Source organism: Natrix helvetica, assembly GCF_964273705.1.
Source record: "Natrix helvetica genome assembly, chromosome: 1".
NCBI lineage: Eukaryota > Metazoa > Chordata > Lepidosauria > Squamata > Natricidae > Natrix > Natrix helvetica.
The window spans coordinates 357,879,774-357,897,820 of NC_138548.1; the positions used below are offsets into that span (position 1 = coordinate 357,879,774).

The 18,047-nt window shown below is 45.4% G+C and overlaps 1 protein-coding gene across 3 annotated transcripts in view; it reads left to right on the top strand.

The window, feature by feature from the left end:
- Window positions 1-18,047, top strand: part of LOC309398200 (zinc finger protein 197-like) — a 52,859-nt gene that overhangs the window by 16,279 nt on the left and 18,533 nt on the right. Inside the window, exons 2-5 of one of the 3 annotated variants that reach the window (XM_081964862.1) lie at window positions 9,944-10,521; window positions 10,720-10,837; window positions 10,968-11,047; window positions 12,299-12,425. The exons of 1 other annotated variant lie outside the window; for it this stretch is intronic. In XM_081964862.1, the coding sequence (XP_081820988.1) occupies window positions 10,012-10,521; window positions 10,720-10,837; window positions 10,968-11,047; window positions 12,299-12,425 (835 nt within the window). In that variant the 5' untranslated portion in view covers window positions 9,944-10,011. Of the gene's footprint in view, window positions 1-7,939; window positions 8,152-9,943; window positions 10,522-10,719; window positions 10,838-10,967; window positions 11,048-12,298; window positions 12,426-18,047 lie in introns of those variants that run through there. One more of the 3 variants, XM_081964863.1, reaches the window with a different exon arrangement.

An 18,047-nucleotide genomic window follows, 5' to 3' on the forward strand; every position in this document is an offset into this window, starting at 1 on the left:
ATAATGGCAAAGTGAAAACAAAATTTTACAAATGTCTCTAAATTTATTAGCTCCTAGCCTGGTGTCAAACTGATTTTATGGAAGAAGGAAATTTATTGGAAGAAAAATTGGAAAATTGCATAGCCTGGCTTTTTACATAAAAGAAAGTGTGTGTGTGTGTGTGTGTGTGTGTATAAAGCTTTCTGCTCATGAAATACAAAATACTCATTTCATAGAAGAGACTAGCAAGACTCTGAGGAAGAGCCTGAATGTACTGATGGTGTAGCCTCCCTTGAGCCGTGTTCTGCCTGCCAGGATTCGGGACTCCCTCCTGAACCTGGTCACTGGGTTCTTGATGGCCCTGAGCTGCTATAACCAAGACCGGATGACGTCTCAGAGGGATGTTCCCTCCTTAGAGATATGCCCACTTGTGTACCGAGTTTGGCATTAGCCTAAGTTTAGGGTGGGGAGGTATTGCCATCCAGAAATTCCTCTTGGCTTTCAAAGATTCTGCTCTGCAGACAAGTGGAGATGAGACTGTTATTGAAGTTGGGAGGTGCTGGGTATGTTGCTGCCCCAGAATGATCCAGTGTCCCAATACACTTCAGGAGGTTGTGACACCATGGAATTGTCCATGGTGGACAAGATTAGATCAGGGCTGTGATCCAATCCTGTTATTCGGCGATCATTTCATTTGGAAAGGGGTCTTTGCTATAATCTTAGTGTGGACTCTTCAGTTTTGCCAACAAAACAGCTGAAATACATTGACGATTCTTTGGCTAGATTTCAGAAGAAAAGTTTTGATTGTTCCTGTATTATTGTTACAGTTTTCATTTTTCTTTTTCAAGGCTTTAATGGGCAAGGGAATGAGAATTGCAAGGATCAAATGGAACCTTGCCAAGCAATCCATTCGAAAAGGGGGAAAAGGAAACTTGTAAATCAGATGCAACCAAAGAATGATGAAACAAAGAAATCACAAAGTGGAGCTATAAAAAGTCTTCCTCGGGTCAGTTGGCTTCCTAACCATACAGTGATCGATACAGGAGAAGGACCCTATAAATCCATGGAGTGTGGAAAGAGATTTAATAAATCCGATCATCTCATTTTTCATAAAAGGGCACATTCAGAAGAGAACCGATTTACCGGCATGGAGTGTGGAAAGACCTTCTCTTATAATAACTCTCTTATAAGACATCAAAGGATCCACACAGAAGATAGACCTTATAAATGCATGAAGTGTGGAAAGACCTTTACTTGTAGCAGTAGTCTTAATTCTCACAAGGGGATTCATACAGGAGAAAGACCTTATAAATGCACGGAGTGTGGAAAGACCTTTACTTGTAGCAGTAGTCTTAATTCTCACAAGGGGATTCATACAGGAGAAAGACCTTATAAATGCACAGAGTGTGGAAAGACCTTTACTTGTAGCAGTAGTCTTAATTCTCACAAGGGGATTCATACAGGAGAAAGACCTTATAAATGCACGGAGTGTGGAAAGACTTTCTCTTATAATAACTCTCTTATAAGACATCAAAGGATCCACACAGAAGATAGACCTTATAAATGCATGAAGTGTGGAAAGACCTTTACTTGTAGCAGTAGTCTTAATTCTCACAAGGGGATTCATACAGGAGAAAGACCTTATAAATGCACGGAGTGTGGAAAGACCTTTACTTGTAGCAGTAGTCTTAATTCTCACAAGGGGATTCATACAGGAGAAAGACCTTATAAATGCACAGAGTGTGGAAAGACCTTTACTTGTAGCAGTAGTCTTAATTCTCACAAGGGGATTCATACAGGAGAAAGACCTTATAAATGCACGGAGTGCGGAAAGACCTTTACTTGTAGCAGTAGTCTTAATTCTCACAAGGTGATTCATACAGGAGAAAGACCTTATAAATGCACCGAGTGTGGAAAGACCTTTACTTTTAGCAGTTATCTTAATCGCCACAAGAGGATCCACACAGGAGAGAAACCATATCAATGCATGGAGTGTGGAAAGACCTTCTCTTGTAATACCTCTCTTATAAGACATCAAAGGATTCATACAGGAGAAAGACCTTATAAATGCACGGAGTGTGGAAAGACCTTTACTTTTAGCAGTGATCTTAATCGCCACAAGAGGATCCATACAGGAGAGAAACCGTATCAATGCATGGAGTGTGGAAAGACCTTTAGTTGTATCAGTCATCTTAAGTCCCACAGGAGTGGCCACACAGGAGAGAAACCATTTAAATGTGTGGAATGTGGAAAGGGCTTTATATGGAATTCTGCTCTTGCCATCCATAAAAGGATGCACACAGGAGAGAAACCATATCAATGCATGGAGTGTGGCAAGAGCTTTGTTCGTACTAACGGTCTTCACTTCCACAAGAGAAGCCACACAAGAGAAGTCGTATAAATGTGTGCACGGTGGAGATGGCTTTAGAGAGTTTTGATCTCACTTCCCATAAAAGAATCCATATGGGAGAAAACACCATATGGATGCATGGAGTGAGGAAAGAGCTTTGGAAGGAGTAATGCTTTTTACTTGCCATAGAAGCATCCGCATGTGTGAGAAACCATATCAATAAAGGAATTGTGGGAAGAGCTTCCAGAGAAATCCAGATAGTTCTTGCCTTATGATTGCAATTGAGCCCAAATCTGTTGTTAAGCGAGACAGTTATTAAATCTCCCTCCCCCCTCATTTTTCTTGCCACATTTCTTAAAACGAATCACTGTAGTTGTTAAGTTATCTGATACCTCTTATTGTTGCCTCAATACTTCTGTTTGGCTAAGTTTCTGGGCTGAACCCCTTCTCTGGTTATTCTATCCTTCCCATCCCTGCTTGTTTGAGCAAGCTCAAGTGAAAAGTCTGATTTCTGCATCCAGATTGTTGCCTGTTGCTTGTAAAGTCTTTCAGTTTGTGAGGGCTACATTCTTTTTGTTTATCAGCTAAGATTTGTTTTCATACACAGTTACTTAATGAGTCTCTTGAGTCTCAGCCGATCTCACCATTGCCCCCAATTTGTCATTGGTTCTTTTTAAACCAGGGGTTACCAACCCCTGGGCCGTGGCCTGTTCAGAACTGGGCTGCAGAAGCGGCAAGTGGGCATGCGTGTGGAGCTCCACTTCTGTAAGTGACAGGCTCACATGGAAAGCTCCATATGTGTGAGTGGCGGGTGTGTGAGCCAGTTGCTTCCAGAAATGAATTGAGCTCAAAACATTCATCAAAAGTACTGGATTTTAGACAGTTTTCTGTCTCTTTATAGATGTTGAGGAGATGTTTTATTCTTAAAAAAATATCCAAGGTACAAAAGAGAAACAAATGTTCTGCTACCTCTCCAAATTTCTCTTATCTCCTTAGTAATTTGGGAATTGTCTCTAGTGGATCTTCTACAATAAAGGCCAAGTCTTCTGCAAACACTTGTGGTTTATATCTTTCCTGTCTTATCTCCATTGTCTGATATTCCTATTTAAAACTTCCAAAGTCAACATAAATAAGAAAGGTGATAGTGGGCATCCTTATCTTGTTCCTTTTTTTATACTAAAATTCTCTGTGTAGTCTCCATTTACAATTACTTTAGTTGTTTGTTTATTATATATCATCTTAATTACATTTATAAATTCTTTTCTGAAGTTCATACAGTTTAATTGATGTATCATAATTTGCCATGTTACGTTGTCAAAAGGTTTCTGAGCATCTAAGAAGATTAGTGCCATTAGTTTTACTGGATGTGTTTCGTTGTGTTCATTCTGAGCCTTTGCTTTCCTGACTTCATGTTTGTAGCTTCAGGCTATCTGCTGATATTCTGCCTCATTTATGTGTCTCTCACTTTCCATTTTTTTGTACTTATCCTTTTTGTCTTTCAGTTTATCTTTGTGAGAGAGATCTTTGTGCAACCATTCTGGTTTCTTCTTGGATTTCTTTTTTAGTGGCATTGTGTTGGACTGGGCTTTTATGATATTTTTCAGTGTTTCCCACACTTCTTGTTTTCCCCTTTAGGATTATTATCCATGAAATTGTGTTTAGGCTCTGAGTTTGTTAAAATCAGCTCTTTTAAAGTTTAAGACACTGGTTGGATTATATTCTGTTGCTTGTTTGTTTTATATTGAATTCCAGTATGACATGGTCATTCTCGCCCAAGGTTCCAGCAACTTCAACTCCTTCTACCATGGATTAAAGAGCTCTGATTCTTCAGAGTGAAGGATGAGGGAGCAAAATTTAAGGTATTTTCAGGCTGCTGGTTGAACCTTGGGTTTCAGAAAAGTTTTTCTCACCATCAGATGGGGAAAAAAACCTTGTACATAAATTTGACAACTCTTGAGACAAAATCTCAACAGTTGTGCCAGTGGTATAGGGGCATCAGGCAGGGTTCCCAATCTTGTGACCTGGGTTTGAATTCTGGCTGTCAAATGCCCTTTTTTAACTTTTACCATTCTGGCATGTTCAGGCAGTATCACCAGACTGAGTTTACATCCCAGCTTTTGTTTTTGGTGGGGGGAAAGGAGCCACACTATGGAAACCAAACAAAAGCTCTTGAGGTATGGCTGTCCAGACTGAGGGAGACGTGCCAAGTCCTGTGGCAAGTCTCTATGGCACGCGGCTTAGTAAATCTGGTTGTGAACCAGAAGGATGGTAGTTCGAACCTACCAAGGGACAGCCTGCTTGAGGAGGTGATTCCAGTTTGAAGATGGTAGGCTGTTATTGTATTGGATTCTTCATCTGAGGATTTAGGTTCCCACACTGTCAATCCTTTTCTCAAGTTTCTGAATTAGTTTTACCCTTCAGAATGCAAAAGAGGGAAATTCATCACCTTTCTTGAGAATTATATTGGCCACTGACAAGCACAGGGATAGTGTCTCTCTTATGAATGGTTAATCCAATCAGGACCAGCCCGTATTGGGAGCTATCCTGAAACTGTGGATGTGTATTTGATCACAATGCTTTTATTAAGCAATCCAATCTATTTCTTTCTTGCAGTGTCACCTCCAAAGGCAGACTAATCTCGAACCAGCATACTCTTCATTTCGTTTCGCTATATTACTTTTGCTTACACCAAAGCTCTTGAGTTCAGTATTCTTATTTACTGCAGCATTTTCCCTACTGAACACCTGAATAAAACTATGCCTTTTTTCTTTTTTCTTAATGGATCTGAGCTTTATATTTAGTTTTCAATGTTTACCTTTCTTTATTTTGTAATTCTACTTTTTCTCCAGTCACATGTGACACTCCGCTCTCTCACTATTCATTTCTCCATCATGGTGCCTTCTTTCGAGGTAACATTTCTATAAGGATTTCAGCTTTCTCTCCATTTTGGAACTTGTTTCTTTTGATGTCTCCTTTTCATCAGGACCATTTCCTCTGGATTATTTTTATTATTGCCAGTTACCTCTTGGTGTTTCCAACCTTCCTTTGGTGGCCAAAGGTATAAAATTGACAAAGACAGTTGTAAGAAAAGAAGTAATTAAAGGAAAATAAATACAAGCTTTACTTTCCCTAACCTGTCCATTTCTTCCCTTTATCTCTGTCATCCCCCATATCCGTGATGGCGGACCTATGGAGTCATATCCACTAGAACAAGAGCCAAAAGCTCCAGCACGCATGCACACACTGGCCAGTTGATTTTCGGCCTTCCGGAGGGTCGGGAGAGGCTGTTTTCGCCCTCACCAGGCATCAGGAAAGCCTCTGGAGCCTGGGGAGGGTGAAAAATGGGCCCAATGGAAGTTGGGAACCCGGAAGCGTTGCGGTGAGAACGGCTGGGGAAATAGCAAGCTCTACAGAGGTCCGTGATAACCCAGCCAGCAAACCATCGTCAAAAGGTCCACGGACCATAACTGTCTTGAAGGGACAGGGTACAAAAAGAGGCATTTTGGACGACTGCGAGGAGTGAGGCAAGCTCCGTGACAGGTCAGAAACAACCTTTTAAAAGATTGACAGTGGGGGTGGCGGCCATTTGCAAATGACTGCTTTGGAGCCGGGGCAGCCGGAATAAGTTTGGGCAGGAGCGGTGTTACAGACGGAGTGCTGGGACTGGAGAAAGAATGGCCGAAGCAAGGGTAAAAGAATTTCCTTTTGGTGCTTACAATTTTTTTCTGGAGCGTAAAATAGCAGCTGAATGTCACCCAGAACACAGAGGGAGGAAAAGAAAAGGGGGAAAAAACCCATCGGTGATTAAATATCAAGCCCAAGAGGATTTTGATTAATAAAATAGGATATGGAGGAACTGAAAACAAAAAAAAAGGAAGAAACTTGGAAAATTTGTGTATGGACGAAGAGCTTTTGGTTTGGTTCGTGGTAATTTTTGACAAATTATTGACGCGATCGCATAGAGGGATTTTAAAAGGCACCTACTGGAAAGGAGTAGTACAGTAACAATTTCAAACAAAGCCTTGCAGTTAAAACTTGACCTTGACCACAGAAGAGATATACTGAGAATGCTGAAGGAGGGTGCGGTTCCTTTCTATTGTCTGACTTTACTTGTCTACGGCTGAGGAAGAAAATTAAAAAAAAAACTTTTGAAGTGGATTGGACTATTCTGGGACCTGGTATTGAAAGGTGGAAGCATCAAGAAGAAGGGTTTAATCAACGGTGGAAAAATTATAAAGATATTAAAAGTGTGTTAAATTTGAACATGGAGGGTGGGATGTTTGAGGAATTACTTGAAATGCTAAAAGATGTGTGAGCAACATTAAAAGGTAATAAAGAGTCAGAAAAATTGCTAAAGCACAAAAAACTGGAGTTAGGAGAGGAACTGGCAAGGAACACAAATGAGAAACAAAAAGTTAACAGTGTAGAGAAAGAAACAAAAAATAAAAACCAGGTAGACAATATGATTGAGATTTACAGAGGCATAGAAAGAGAGGAAAAAAGGAAAATGGAATCCCAAAAAGAAATTAGGCAAAAATAAAGAGAGAAATAGTGGGAAGCGAAAAAGAAAAATCTTGGGGAGGATAATTCAAAAAAATCTATTGAAAAGTGAGAAAAAGCCAGAAGAAAAGAAATAATACATATAAAAAAAGAAAGAGAAAAAAAAAGAAACCAGGAACAGGAGATTAGTAAAATAAAATAAAATACGTTATTCATGGTAATGGTATGTAGCTAATTAAGATGTGATTGAACTCTATTATTATTAACTGTAAATTATTAAGTAAAATGTTGATTATATGCAATACTGAATTTGAAGATATATGTTATAAAAAATAGACGGAAATGCAATGATAAATTTGGTTTATTTCTAAAGGGATAAAAATGAAATGCTTTATGCATATTAAAAAAAAATAAAAGCTGGGAAAATATGGGAAGAAAACAATGCGGCTAAAATGGGAAATGGAAATATAATGTAAAATGAATTATGTACATATGAAAATGTTAAAGGGGGGAACCAGACTGCACTCTGTTTACAAACGAATCTTAAATATGCAACCAAAAAATAAAAAAAAACGTTGTTTTAAAAAAAGGAATATAAATATAAATAAAATTTATATTGTTTTGTTTCCTAGTATAATTTGATTGCTTATTAGTACCTATGACTATCACTAAGTGCAACAACCCTATTAGTAACCCTAAGAATGTTGTTATTCTTGATGAAGGTATTTTTATTTTTCTTTGTGTACACAGAGAGCATATATCCAAAGACAAATTTCTTGTGTGTCCAATCACACTTGGCCAATAAAGTATTCTATTCTATTCTACTATTCTATTCTATTCTATTCTATTCTAACTTGACGCGATGCCACTTCCTTTCTAGATAGGCAATCTTAGAATCTTTCCTTCTACTCCAATGCCCATTATCCCAGGCTCGCATGCAACAGGATGTCTTCCTCCCCCCGCCTCCCCAGGTTCCCCAGGATTGTTCCCAGGACCCATGGGGAGGGGCGCCCCCCTCCCCCCAGCAGCCGTTGGAAAAACTGAGTAGCCACCCCCCACCCCATGACAGAGGGAATTGAGCATGCGCTCTTTCTCACAGCTTGAGGGAGACCCGTGCTGCTCGGGGCAAAAGACGGGGAGGGCATTAACCCTTTCCATACCGCGTCCTACTCTGCTTCCCCTCGCTGTGAGCCTTAGGCTGAGCCTTTGCAGAGGCTGCAGGGAAACCTTTAGCAGATCCACATCTGACTCAAGAGTTCAACGAGTGGCGGGCTTTTCTCTGGCGGTGGAAGCGTGCATGGAGAGAAGGAAAAGTTCATCAGGTTCGGAGTTGTGAGGAGAGGGGAGCCCGGGGTCCCAGGTTTTCCGGCGGTCGGTCCCTGTGCGTGCACGAGCCAGGTAGGGCGGGAAGCAAAGCTAAGGATCCGCCGCATTGGGAGAAACGAGGATTCCCAGAAAGGAGAGAGCCGTTTGCCGTCCGTTTCCATGGGAAAACCTCTGCAGGGAGGAAGAGAGAGAGGTCGGCTTTGCAAGACAAGAGAGTTGTGCTTCCAAATCAGCCTTGACTCCGGGACAGTTTCTTGCAAATTCCTTGGCCCCGTTTTCAGAAAGGGGTTTCCCTCGCCTTCTCTTTCCTAGCCGAGAGAAGTGAGCGATCGGAATCCCTCCGGCTGGCATTGCATGCAAGGCTTTAAGTCCGCGTGCAAAGCGTTGCGTGCAAGGTGTGCAAGGACTTGAACTCGGTTTCCTCCTTTCCTCACTATCTCTTTGGTGGCTCTGCAGACAGATAAATAAGGAAGATGTTGCAGGACGGAGGCGCGCCCAGGAATGAGATTCCATCATTCACACAACGTGTTCGATTAGGCTAGCGTTTTAGTCAAGCTTGCCCACTGTTAAGGTTTGGGAGCTGAATCCAGACATCGTAAATTGGCCAAGTTTGAAAAATACCGGATTCATTAGGCTAAACCTGGGAAATGGGTTTCCAGGAGGTCCCTGATTCAAAAGATAATGTTAATAGCTGGTTTATTTATTTAGGTGTTAGTTGTTGGAAGAAACGTCCTCCTAGGTTCAGCTCCAAGTGGGGGGGAAGACACTGGAGACATGGAGGCTGCTTGGAAAGATGGTTTAATGGTGGACAGGTCCACATGGCTTGAGTCCTGAACAAAAAAGGTAGATCAGGTGCTTCAATGTTGGTTGAAGAAGAAGAGAGCTAAGAAGGGCTTGCTGGGATTTTGTATACTCTGTTCGGCCCCACCTCTCTATTTCCTGTTCCTGTGTAAGAAAAAATATTCTGATTGGTTGCCAGACTCGCACGGGGCCATGCAGGGGCAACTCTGTAGGCTGTCTTGAGTCCAAGTTTGGTTGAGCATTGCTTTTCCCCAGGTGCCCTGTGGTGAGATCGGTAAAAGGTTAATACTACCATGCCTTAATCCCATCATCCTGGAGTTGAAGGGAGGGAACCCTTTGTTATGTAGAATACACTAGCTTGGGCATTTTAATGGCCCATTAAGAAAAGTGGGGGCTATTAAGAGTGTCTGTTTCCTGCCTAAAAATATGTCTCTCCATTTCTAATCCAGAGAAATGTAATATTCTGCCTTTTCAATATTTCCTAGGATATTTCATTTTTCTAGGCGGGGGAGGCGGGGAGTGCTAACTTCCTACATAGTAATGCATTGGTATGACAGTTTATTGATTCTGGCATCTGGAGTTTCCCTAAGGGTTTGGGTCAGAGGTTCATGGGATTCTGCTGGCTAAAGTTTTACTAGAAATTCAAATGTTGATGGATTTAATTATTCAGTTCACCCATCTCAATTTCTCTTTGTAACCTCAAACATATATGATTTGGATTGTGCAGAGATTGCAGGCCATAGAAATCCAAAACATTTCTAAATGAATTTATCCAATATTTGGAGTCCTCGACAGAAGCTGATCTAGAAGGGCATTCCATAATTTTCTGGCAGTACCCAGTCTTTCTAATAAGACCCCTCCCCTTCTTCCAATCATTACTGGGCACAACATAATTTCTTATTTTGATTTTTTTTTTTTTGGAGGGGGAGGATGCTCAATATTCAAAGCTGTTGTCCTATTGAACACCAATTTTTTTCCCCATTTCAGATAGATAAGTTGGAAATCATACCTGGTTCCTTTGGAGACTGAAGTATCCTGTGAGGAAAGAGAGCAGAATGGCCTCAGGAGATTTGGACAGACCTTCTGTGATTAGTAAGACCTGTGGAAATACATGGATCCATTTTGGTGCTGGATTAGAGAGCAGAGAGGAAACGAAGAGGCAACACTCAGCAAATGCAGGAGCTGGAAAAGGCCATCCAGCTGCTCAGCTTTGGAGCTGTGGGAAGAATGGGACAAGTCCTGAGCAGAAGAGCCAAGAGGAGGAAGCCAGCAGTTCAGAGGTCCAATTCTTTCACTTCAGAAAAGTCCAGTTCCAGGAGGGGAAAAGTCCCCGAGATGTTTGCAATCAACTTCACCACCTTTGCCATCAATGGCTGCAGCCAGAAAAACACACCAAGGCTCAGATGATGGAGTTGGTGCTCCTGGAGCAGTTCCTGGCTGTCCTTCCCCCAGAGATGGAACAATGGGTGCGGGAGTGTGGAGTGGAGACCAGTTCCCAGGCGGTGTCCCTGGCCGAAGGCTTCCTCCTGGCCCAGGAGTCTGAGAAGATGCAAAGAGAGTTGCAGGTGTGAGAATGTGGCAGTTGTAATTGAATTTGTCAGTGTCTCTCTGGTAGAACTTCCTGGGCTTATGAACTCCTAAATCCTCTATTCACACTTTCCAAATTCAGTGATGGACATTGGGGTCTGCTAGATTAAGAGTGCAATATAATTCATTTCCGTCTCTATACTCTTCCCTCCTTTATCGTGCCACATCATTTCTAGAAGTCTTTGGAAGCTGTGACTGAGTATCCCGAGGAGAGGGTAGATTCATCCAAACCCCCTCAAGACCTGCGGTTAAGGGAGAGCCTCCAGAAAGATCAAAGTCAAGATGGGATGCCAGGTAAGAGAGGCTCTTTCCATGGGATGTGAGGGTTGGACGTCCTGCCAATTCTTTTGCTTGTCTTGAGTGGAATCTGTTTCTGGCTGCTTCTTGATAGCAATCTGCTTCTACCATTCTTTTTGTTTCACAGATAATAGAAAGCTGTCCTCAATATTTTTAGAATCACTTCTTTCTGTTGGAGCTGAAAGAGTGGCTGAAACTCTACCACAGGTAGGAGAAGAAATATTGGAAAGGTCCATGAAACTTGGGTGAATTTCATTTTGTTCCGGAATTTAATGTATAATATTGCTGTCTCTCAGCAGGGCAAATTTTAGAGCAGGTCATTGTAAATTCACACTGAAATTAAGCTATCTGTTCCTTCGAGTGAACTTTCTTCACCCTCCTGCTTCAGGCTCAGATTTAGTTGACCAGATGTTGTCTCAGATCTTTTTTTTGCTCTCCTAGGGTCATTCTCAGATACCTTTACAAGCTCTCCAACATTTACATGAAGGTGTGGAGTGGGGGTAAGGGTTGGCCCCTCAGTGAATAAACTGAGCCAGTGATGGCAAACCTTATTTCCCTCCAGTGCCAAAAGTGTGTTTGTGCATGGCCACACCCATAATTAAATGCCCCCCGTGTGTCCACCTGCGCATGCGTGCGCAACTCTCCCCCCCCCCCTGCATACATGGCTTTCTTGGATCCTGGGGAGGATGAAAATGAGCTCCCCCCCCCCCCCCGACCCTCTGGAAGCTGGAAACGGCCTGTTTCCCAACTTCCGGTGCTCTTGGTAGGTCCATTTTTTGCCTTCAGGAGGTGAAAAGAGTGTCCTGGAAGCTGAAACGGCCTGTTTTCCGACTTCCGGTCAGCTCAGTTGGTCCGTTTTTTGCCTTCTCCAGGCCTAAGGTGGTTTTCCTGAAGCCTGGGGAGGACGAAAAACGGCCCAACGGGCCTACCGGATGTTCATTTCCGAACTTCCATTGTGCCTGTTTTTCACCATCCACAGGCTTCAGGAGGCTTTCCTAAAGCCTGGGGAGGGCGATAATGGCCTCCCCACGCTCTCCGGAAGGCCGAAAATGAGCTGGCCTCGCGTGCCTTCAGATATGGCTCCGAGTGCCACCTGTGGCATGCGTGCAATAGGTTTGCCATCATGGAACTAAGAGATTGGCAAAGATGTCAGAGGGGTTTCTTATATGTCCTTCTCCCCACCCTAGGAAGAATTGGAACCATTGATAAGTATTAGGTTTAAGTCAACGATTAATTTACCAAGAAAACTATTTGAGTTGGCTTCATAAAAAGACATTTCAAGTCCTTCTAACTTGATCAAATATGTTTCAGTTATGCCGTCAGCCAGAAACTGGGTGATCTCATTTTAAATTCTGAACAAGATGCCCATTTTGTTCACTGGATCTCTCTCTCTGAATTGGGGAAAGAAAACTGCCAAATTAATTTTCTGTTAATAGGAAAACTTGTCTCCTTGTTTAGGATGTTTTGTCCTTTGAGGACGTGGCCGTGTATTTCTCTGAGGAAGAGTGGTCTCAACTGGATGCTGACCAAAAAGCACTGCATGGAGAAGTCATGCTAGAGACTATCCGGAATTTGGCTTCTCTGGGTAAGAATCCCTATCTGGGGTCAGAAACGTAGAGAAGACATGGGGGAAGGGGCTTAGATATTATATCACTTTTTATTTATAACCTGCCTTTATTTTTTTTTGTAAATAACACAAAGCAGCAGACATCCCAAATACTCTTTCCTCTTCCTGTATTTTCTGTACAACAAAACCCTGTGACATGGGCTGAGCTAGGACTGGTCCAAAAATACTGTATTTTTCAGACTATAAGGCGCATCGGTGTATAAGACGCACCAAGATTTCGAAGAGGTAAGAAAAAAAAGATTTTGTCCTCCCAGGCCCCCAGAAGCACTTTGCAGGAATCAGCAGGGCTGGGGAAAAATGCCCCCGTTTTTCACCAAAATGGGGCATTTTTCCCTTCCCCCAGACCTGCTGAAGCCTGCAGAGTGCTTCTCCTGTGCACTGCTTGGAGAGTCCAAGCATGGGTTAACACAGCCTAACTGCCCTAGGACTGACTGAGTTTTTTCCTTGACCACGCCCCCTTTGCCTCTGGCAGGTCAGTTTTAAAAACAGTCCGCCCGATAGGACTGTTCCAGGGGAGTTCTCCAGTTTAGGCCTTTTGCTTGGACTCCCCACATCAGCATTAAAAGAATTCTTGACCATTTCATTTTGGCATCAACTAAAGCCTTTCTTGACAGCTCAGGAGGTCTGATATTCACCATCTGCTGCATGTAAGCCAAACGAGGTAGGCTTGAGGCTTGTCCGGCTCCAGCCGGCGAGCGGAATCGTTACGAGGGACGACCAGCTGTTTGGCGCTGGCGGATCCCTGCTACGAAGCCGCGGAAGCCTTTTTTCGGACCCTTTCGGTGTCCTAACGGCTTCCAAATTCTGCCCGGCAACAGCGGCGGCCATTTTAAACCTTTCGCGCCCTTTTCTCCACTTCGGAGAGGGTTGCCTTGGTTACGGAGGCTGCGCGCGCAGCGGCGGCCATTTTAGAGCACCAAATTGCCTCGGATTCAAACGGCAGCAGTTTCAGACCTCGCAGTCAGACCTCGACAGTAGCAGCAGCAGCAGCAACGCTTAGTGACTGAGAGGCCTTGTCCGGGGCTCCGGCAAGGCCGAACGTCTCGAAAACAGCCGTATCGCACTCCAAGGCAGGGATTTCGCCGGCTGGCTTCCCTTGCCTATTGCAGCTACCGCGGACGTTTTGAGGCCGTCTGGCTCGTCCTAGCGGTGCCCTCCAGACCCATCCAGCCTTCCTGTGACTCCTGAAGAACAATGGCAGACGAAGGATTGGAGGTGCAGGCTGGGCCCTCTTCCAAGAGGCCCAGAGTGGAGCCCCCCCCAAAGGAAACAAGGGAGGGAGAGGCAATCCCAACAAATCCCCTTCCCGAGCCTCAGGGGATTTACCCACCAGTAGGGAGGGAACCCGTAGAGGCCATACCTCACAGGCCCAAAAAGCCAGCAGGTCCCCAGATCAAGAGGAGGCATGGGCAGGGCCCCATTCTCCCCAAGGGAAGGTTCAGGATCAGGACGCTCCCCTCCAGGATGGCTCACCCCCATCAACTGGGGGGATTTCAAGGGACTCCTCCCCAGATGCCTCCTGGGGCTACCCAGACTCTCCCAGTTCTTCTGTTAGGGAGGAGTTGGAACCATACCAAGATATATTCCAGAGAGAGGAAAGGAGAACCTCCAAGGGCTCCAGGGGACGCCCAAGAGAGGACAAGCGTCCCGCACTATCAGCTGAGATGAAGGAGGTCATAGCTAAAGCCATCTCCCAGGGAATAGCTGATGGCCTCAAACAGAAAGAGACTGGTTCTTCTGGCACTCCTAAAGCCAGGGCAACCCCTGCCCCTATAGGAGAACAAGACCCTGCTTCGCCTGGCACATCTATTGCCACGGAGGACACAGGATTAGGAGGGGGAAATAGATGACTTCGAATTATCGGAGGATGAGGATCTTCCTCCTAATAAACCGGCCTTTACAGGGTTATTCAAACCATCCCTGTTTAAATCCATCCTTCACAAGGCCATAGCAGCCACTGAACTTGGGCCCACTCCCAAGAGTGCCTCAGCCACCCCTCCTCCCACTAAGGACCACAAGGAAGGTTTATTCCAGGAACCTTCACCAACCCGGGAACTGATTCCTGTTCCGGACTTATTCCTGGACGTAGTCCAAAGGCAGTGGGTCCAACCTGGTACCCTGACCAATCCCAGCGGGGGGGACAAATCCCTTTACGCTGTAGAAGACAAAATGGATGAGGTGCTGAAGTTGCCTGAGGTGGATGCCCCGGTGGTCTCTCTAACTTCTTCTTCTAATCTTCCAGCAGATTTACTCGAAGGGCTCAAGGCCGAGGACAAACGCTCAGAGAAGGCGTGCCACAAGACGCACCAGGCGGCTGCCTGGGCCATTAGAGCATCCACCTCGGCATCATTCTTCACCAGGGCTTCTCTTCTTTGGCTAAGACAACTCAGGTCCAAACCTCCCTCAGCGGGTTCTAGATGGCGGCATGACATCAATAAGATAATAACTGCCGTAGAGTACTCAGCGGATGCCTCCCTTAATGCGGCCAAATTCGCATCTAGGGCCTTGGCATCCAATGTGACATCACGTCGCCTGCTGTGGCTCCGCCACTGGCAGGCTGATATGAAGGCCAAATGGAAGCTTGCTTCCGCCCCATTTAAGGGAGGGCAACTCTTCGGGGAGGCCTTGGAGAAGTTTGTCATAGAAACTAAGGACAAACGCAAAATTCTCCCGGCCACCCTGAAGAAAGCCGAACGTAAGGGTTCAGGTTCATTCAGGAGACAGCCCTTTAGAGCGCAGGATAACTCTCAAGCTTCTGGCTCTAATTCTTCTTATCAGAGGCCATTTCCCCAGACAGGAGACAGGGGGCAGGACAGAACAACTTACGGGTCCAGAGGAAGGCAGCAACAACAGCATTCCTTTCGGAAGCCATTTCGTGGGGGGTCCAATTCCCGACAGTTTCGTAGGGGGAAGTGACCATCACAGGGATCCTCCCATAGGGGGTCGGCTCCAGATATACGCCGACAGGTGGGAGGAGATAACATCAGACACTTGGGTCCTCAACACAATCAGGAGGGGCCTAGTGCTGGAATTTCTATCCTTCCCTCAACAAAAATTTATTCGTTGTCCCACCCCCAAGAATCCCCAAAAGAAAGAGCTCATGCAGAAGGAGATCCTCCATCTGCTCGACATCAGGGCCATAGAACCTGTTCCCAAGGAACAGGAAAGACGAGGATATTATTCCATCCTCTTTCTAGTTCCAAAGAACTCAGGGGGGTGGAGGGCCATCTTGGATCTAAAGTGCCTAAATCAGCATCTGGCATACAAAAGGTTCAAGATGCAGTCCCTCCACTCCATCCTGGCTTGCACTCGACAGGGGGATCTCCTCACATCGATAGATTTGAAGGAAGCTTACCTCCATGTCCCCATTCACCCTGCCCACAGAAGGTTCCTGAGGTTCCACTACGACGGGAGGCACTATCAATACAGGGCCCTGCCATTCGGCCTCTCGTCTGCTCCCAGGACCTTCACCAAGATCTTGGCAGTGGTGGCGGCCCACCTCCGAAACCGACCAATTCGGCTAGAGTGTTATCTAGACGACATAATAATTCATTCTTCCAACCAGAAACAGGCCCGAAGGGACGTTCAGGTGACCATCAGGACCCTACAACATCACGGGTTTTCAGTGAACCTACAGAAGAGTCACCTAGAACCGACCACTCGAATCCAACATCTCGGCGCCATCATCGACTCCGCCGCCTGCCAGGTATTTCTGTCTCCGGACAGAACGACGAACCTTCAGAACAAACTTCGTCTATGCAAAAGTCTCAGGTCAGTGCCGATTTTACAATTATCCCAGCTCCTGGGCATCATGATCTCCTGCCTAAAGGTAGTTCCCTGGGCTCGGCTTCACGCAAGGGAGCTGCAATGGTTCCTTCTGCCAATGCAGAGGTCAAGGGACAGCAACTCACTAAGACGCGTGAAACTACCGCCAAAAGTACTTCGCTCCTTGAATTGGTGGAGCACAGCGGCGGTCAGGAAAGGGTGCCTCTTCAAGGAGCCCGAAAGGCTGGTTGTAACAACAGATGCCAGCCTACAGGGATGGGGAGCGCACTGCCAGGGACATCTTGCGCAAGGCAAATGGACACAGAGGGAGGCGGCCCACAGCATAAACTGGCTAGAACTGAGGGCCGCTCGCCTCGCTCTACGTCATTTTACGTCTCAGATTGTGGGCCATCATGTACTGTTGTTAACAGACAATGTTGCCACAAAGGCCCACATCAACAGGCAGGGAGGCACGCACTCCAAAAATCTCATGCAGGAGGCGGAACTATTGGGCAGATGGGCGGAGCGACATCTGGCGTCCATAACATATCGGGGACGAGCAACCAAGAAGCGGATTGGCTGAGTCAGCAGACGATAGACCACTCAGAATGGCGGCTGCATCCGGACATCTTCTCTCAGATCGTGGAGAAGTTCGGCAAACTGCAAGTAGACCTGTTTGCAACAAGCACCAACACACATCTGCCCCGCTTCTTCACTCGATACCACTCGCCCTTAGCGGAGGGGACGGATGCGCTGAGGAGCACTTGGCCCTCAGGACTCCTGTACGCGTTTCCGCCGCTCCCTCTCATACCTCAAGTAGTGACCAAATTACTGTCAGAAAGGGCCGATCTAATCCTAGTGGCTCCTCACTGGCCCAGGAGGTCCTGGTACGCGGACCTTGTCAGCCTCTCCATCCAAAGACCGTGGAGGATTCCTCAGGAGCAGATCTCCCTCAGCCAAGGTCGCATCAAGCATCCAGATCCCCAGTGGCTACAACTAGCCGTTTGGCGCTTGAGGGGGAACTCCTGAGGAAGCAGAGGTTTTCAGACAAGGTCATCAGAACTATTCAAGCGTCCAGGAGACCTTCCACTACTAGGATATACGAATATACGTGGAACGCCTTTTCATCTTGGTGTCAGGACAAGGGTGTGCAGGACATTTCGGCTTCAGTGCCAAATTTGCTGGAATTTCTCCAAGAGGGTCTGGACAAGGGCCTCGCGCCCAACAAGCTCAAGAGGCAGGTGGCGGCACTATCCACCATTCTTACCTGTAAATCTGCCAGATCACTTAGTCAGCACCCACAAGTAAAGAGCTTCCTCAAGGGGGCGATGAACATCTCTCCTCAGGTGGTTCATCGATATCCCTCCTGGGATTTGCCATATGTCCTGAAGGCCTTAACGGGGGCTCCCTTCGAACCTCTCAGGAAGGCAAGCCTCCATCACTTGACTATTAAGACGGCCTTCCTCATAGCTATAACATCGGCTCGCAGAATTTCTGAATTGGCTGCGCTGTCTGTGAGGGAGGACCTTTGCATTATTCATACTGACAGAATCATTCTGAGACTTGATCCATCTTTCATCCCAAAGATGAATACTCAATTTCATAGAGCCCAGGAAGTGATCCTTCCTAATTTTTGTCCAAATCCAGTACATCAGAAGGAAAAAATCTGGCATAAATTAGATGTAAGAAGGACAGTCAAAATTTACATCAAACGTTCAAAGGAATTTCGGCGTTCCGAATCCCTTTTTGTTTCCTTCCACCCTGGGTCCCTTGGTCGCAAGGTTTCGTCCCACACAATTGGACGTTGGCTGAGGG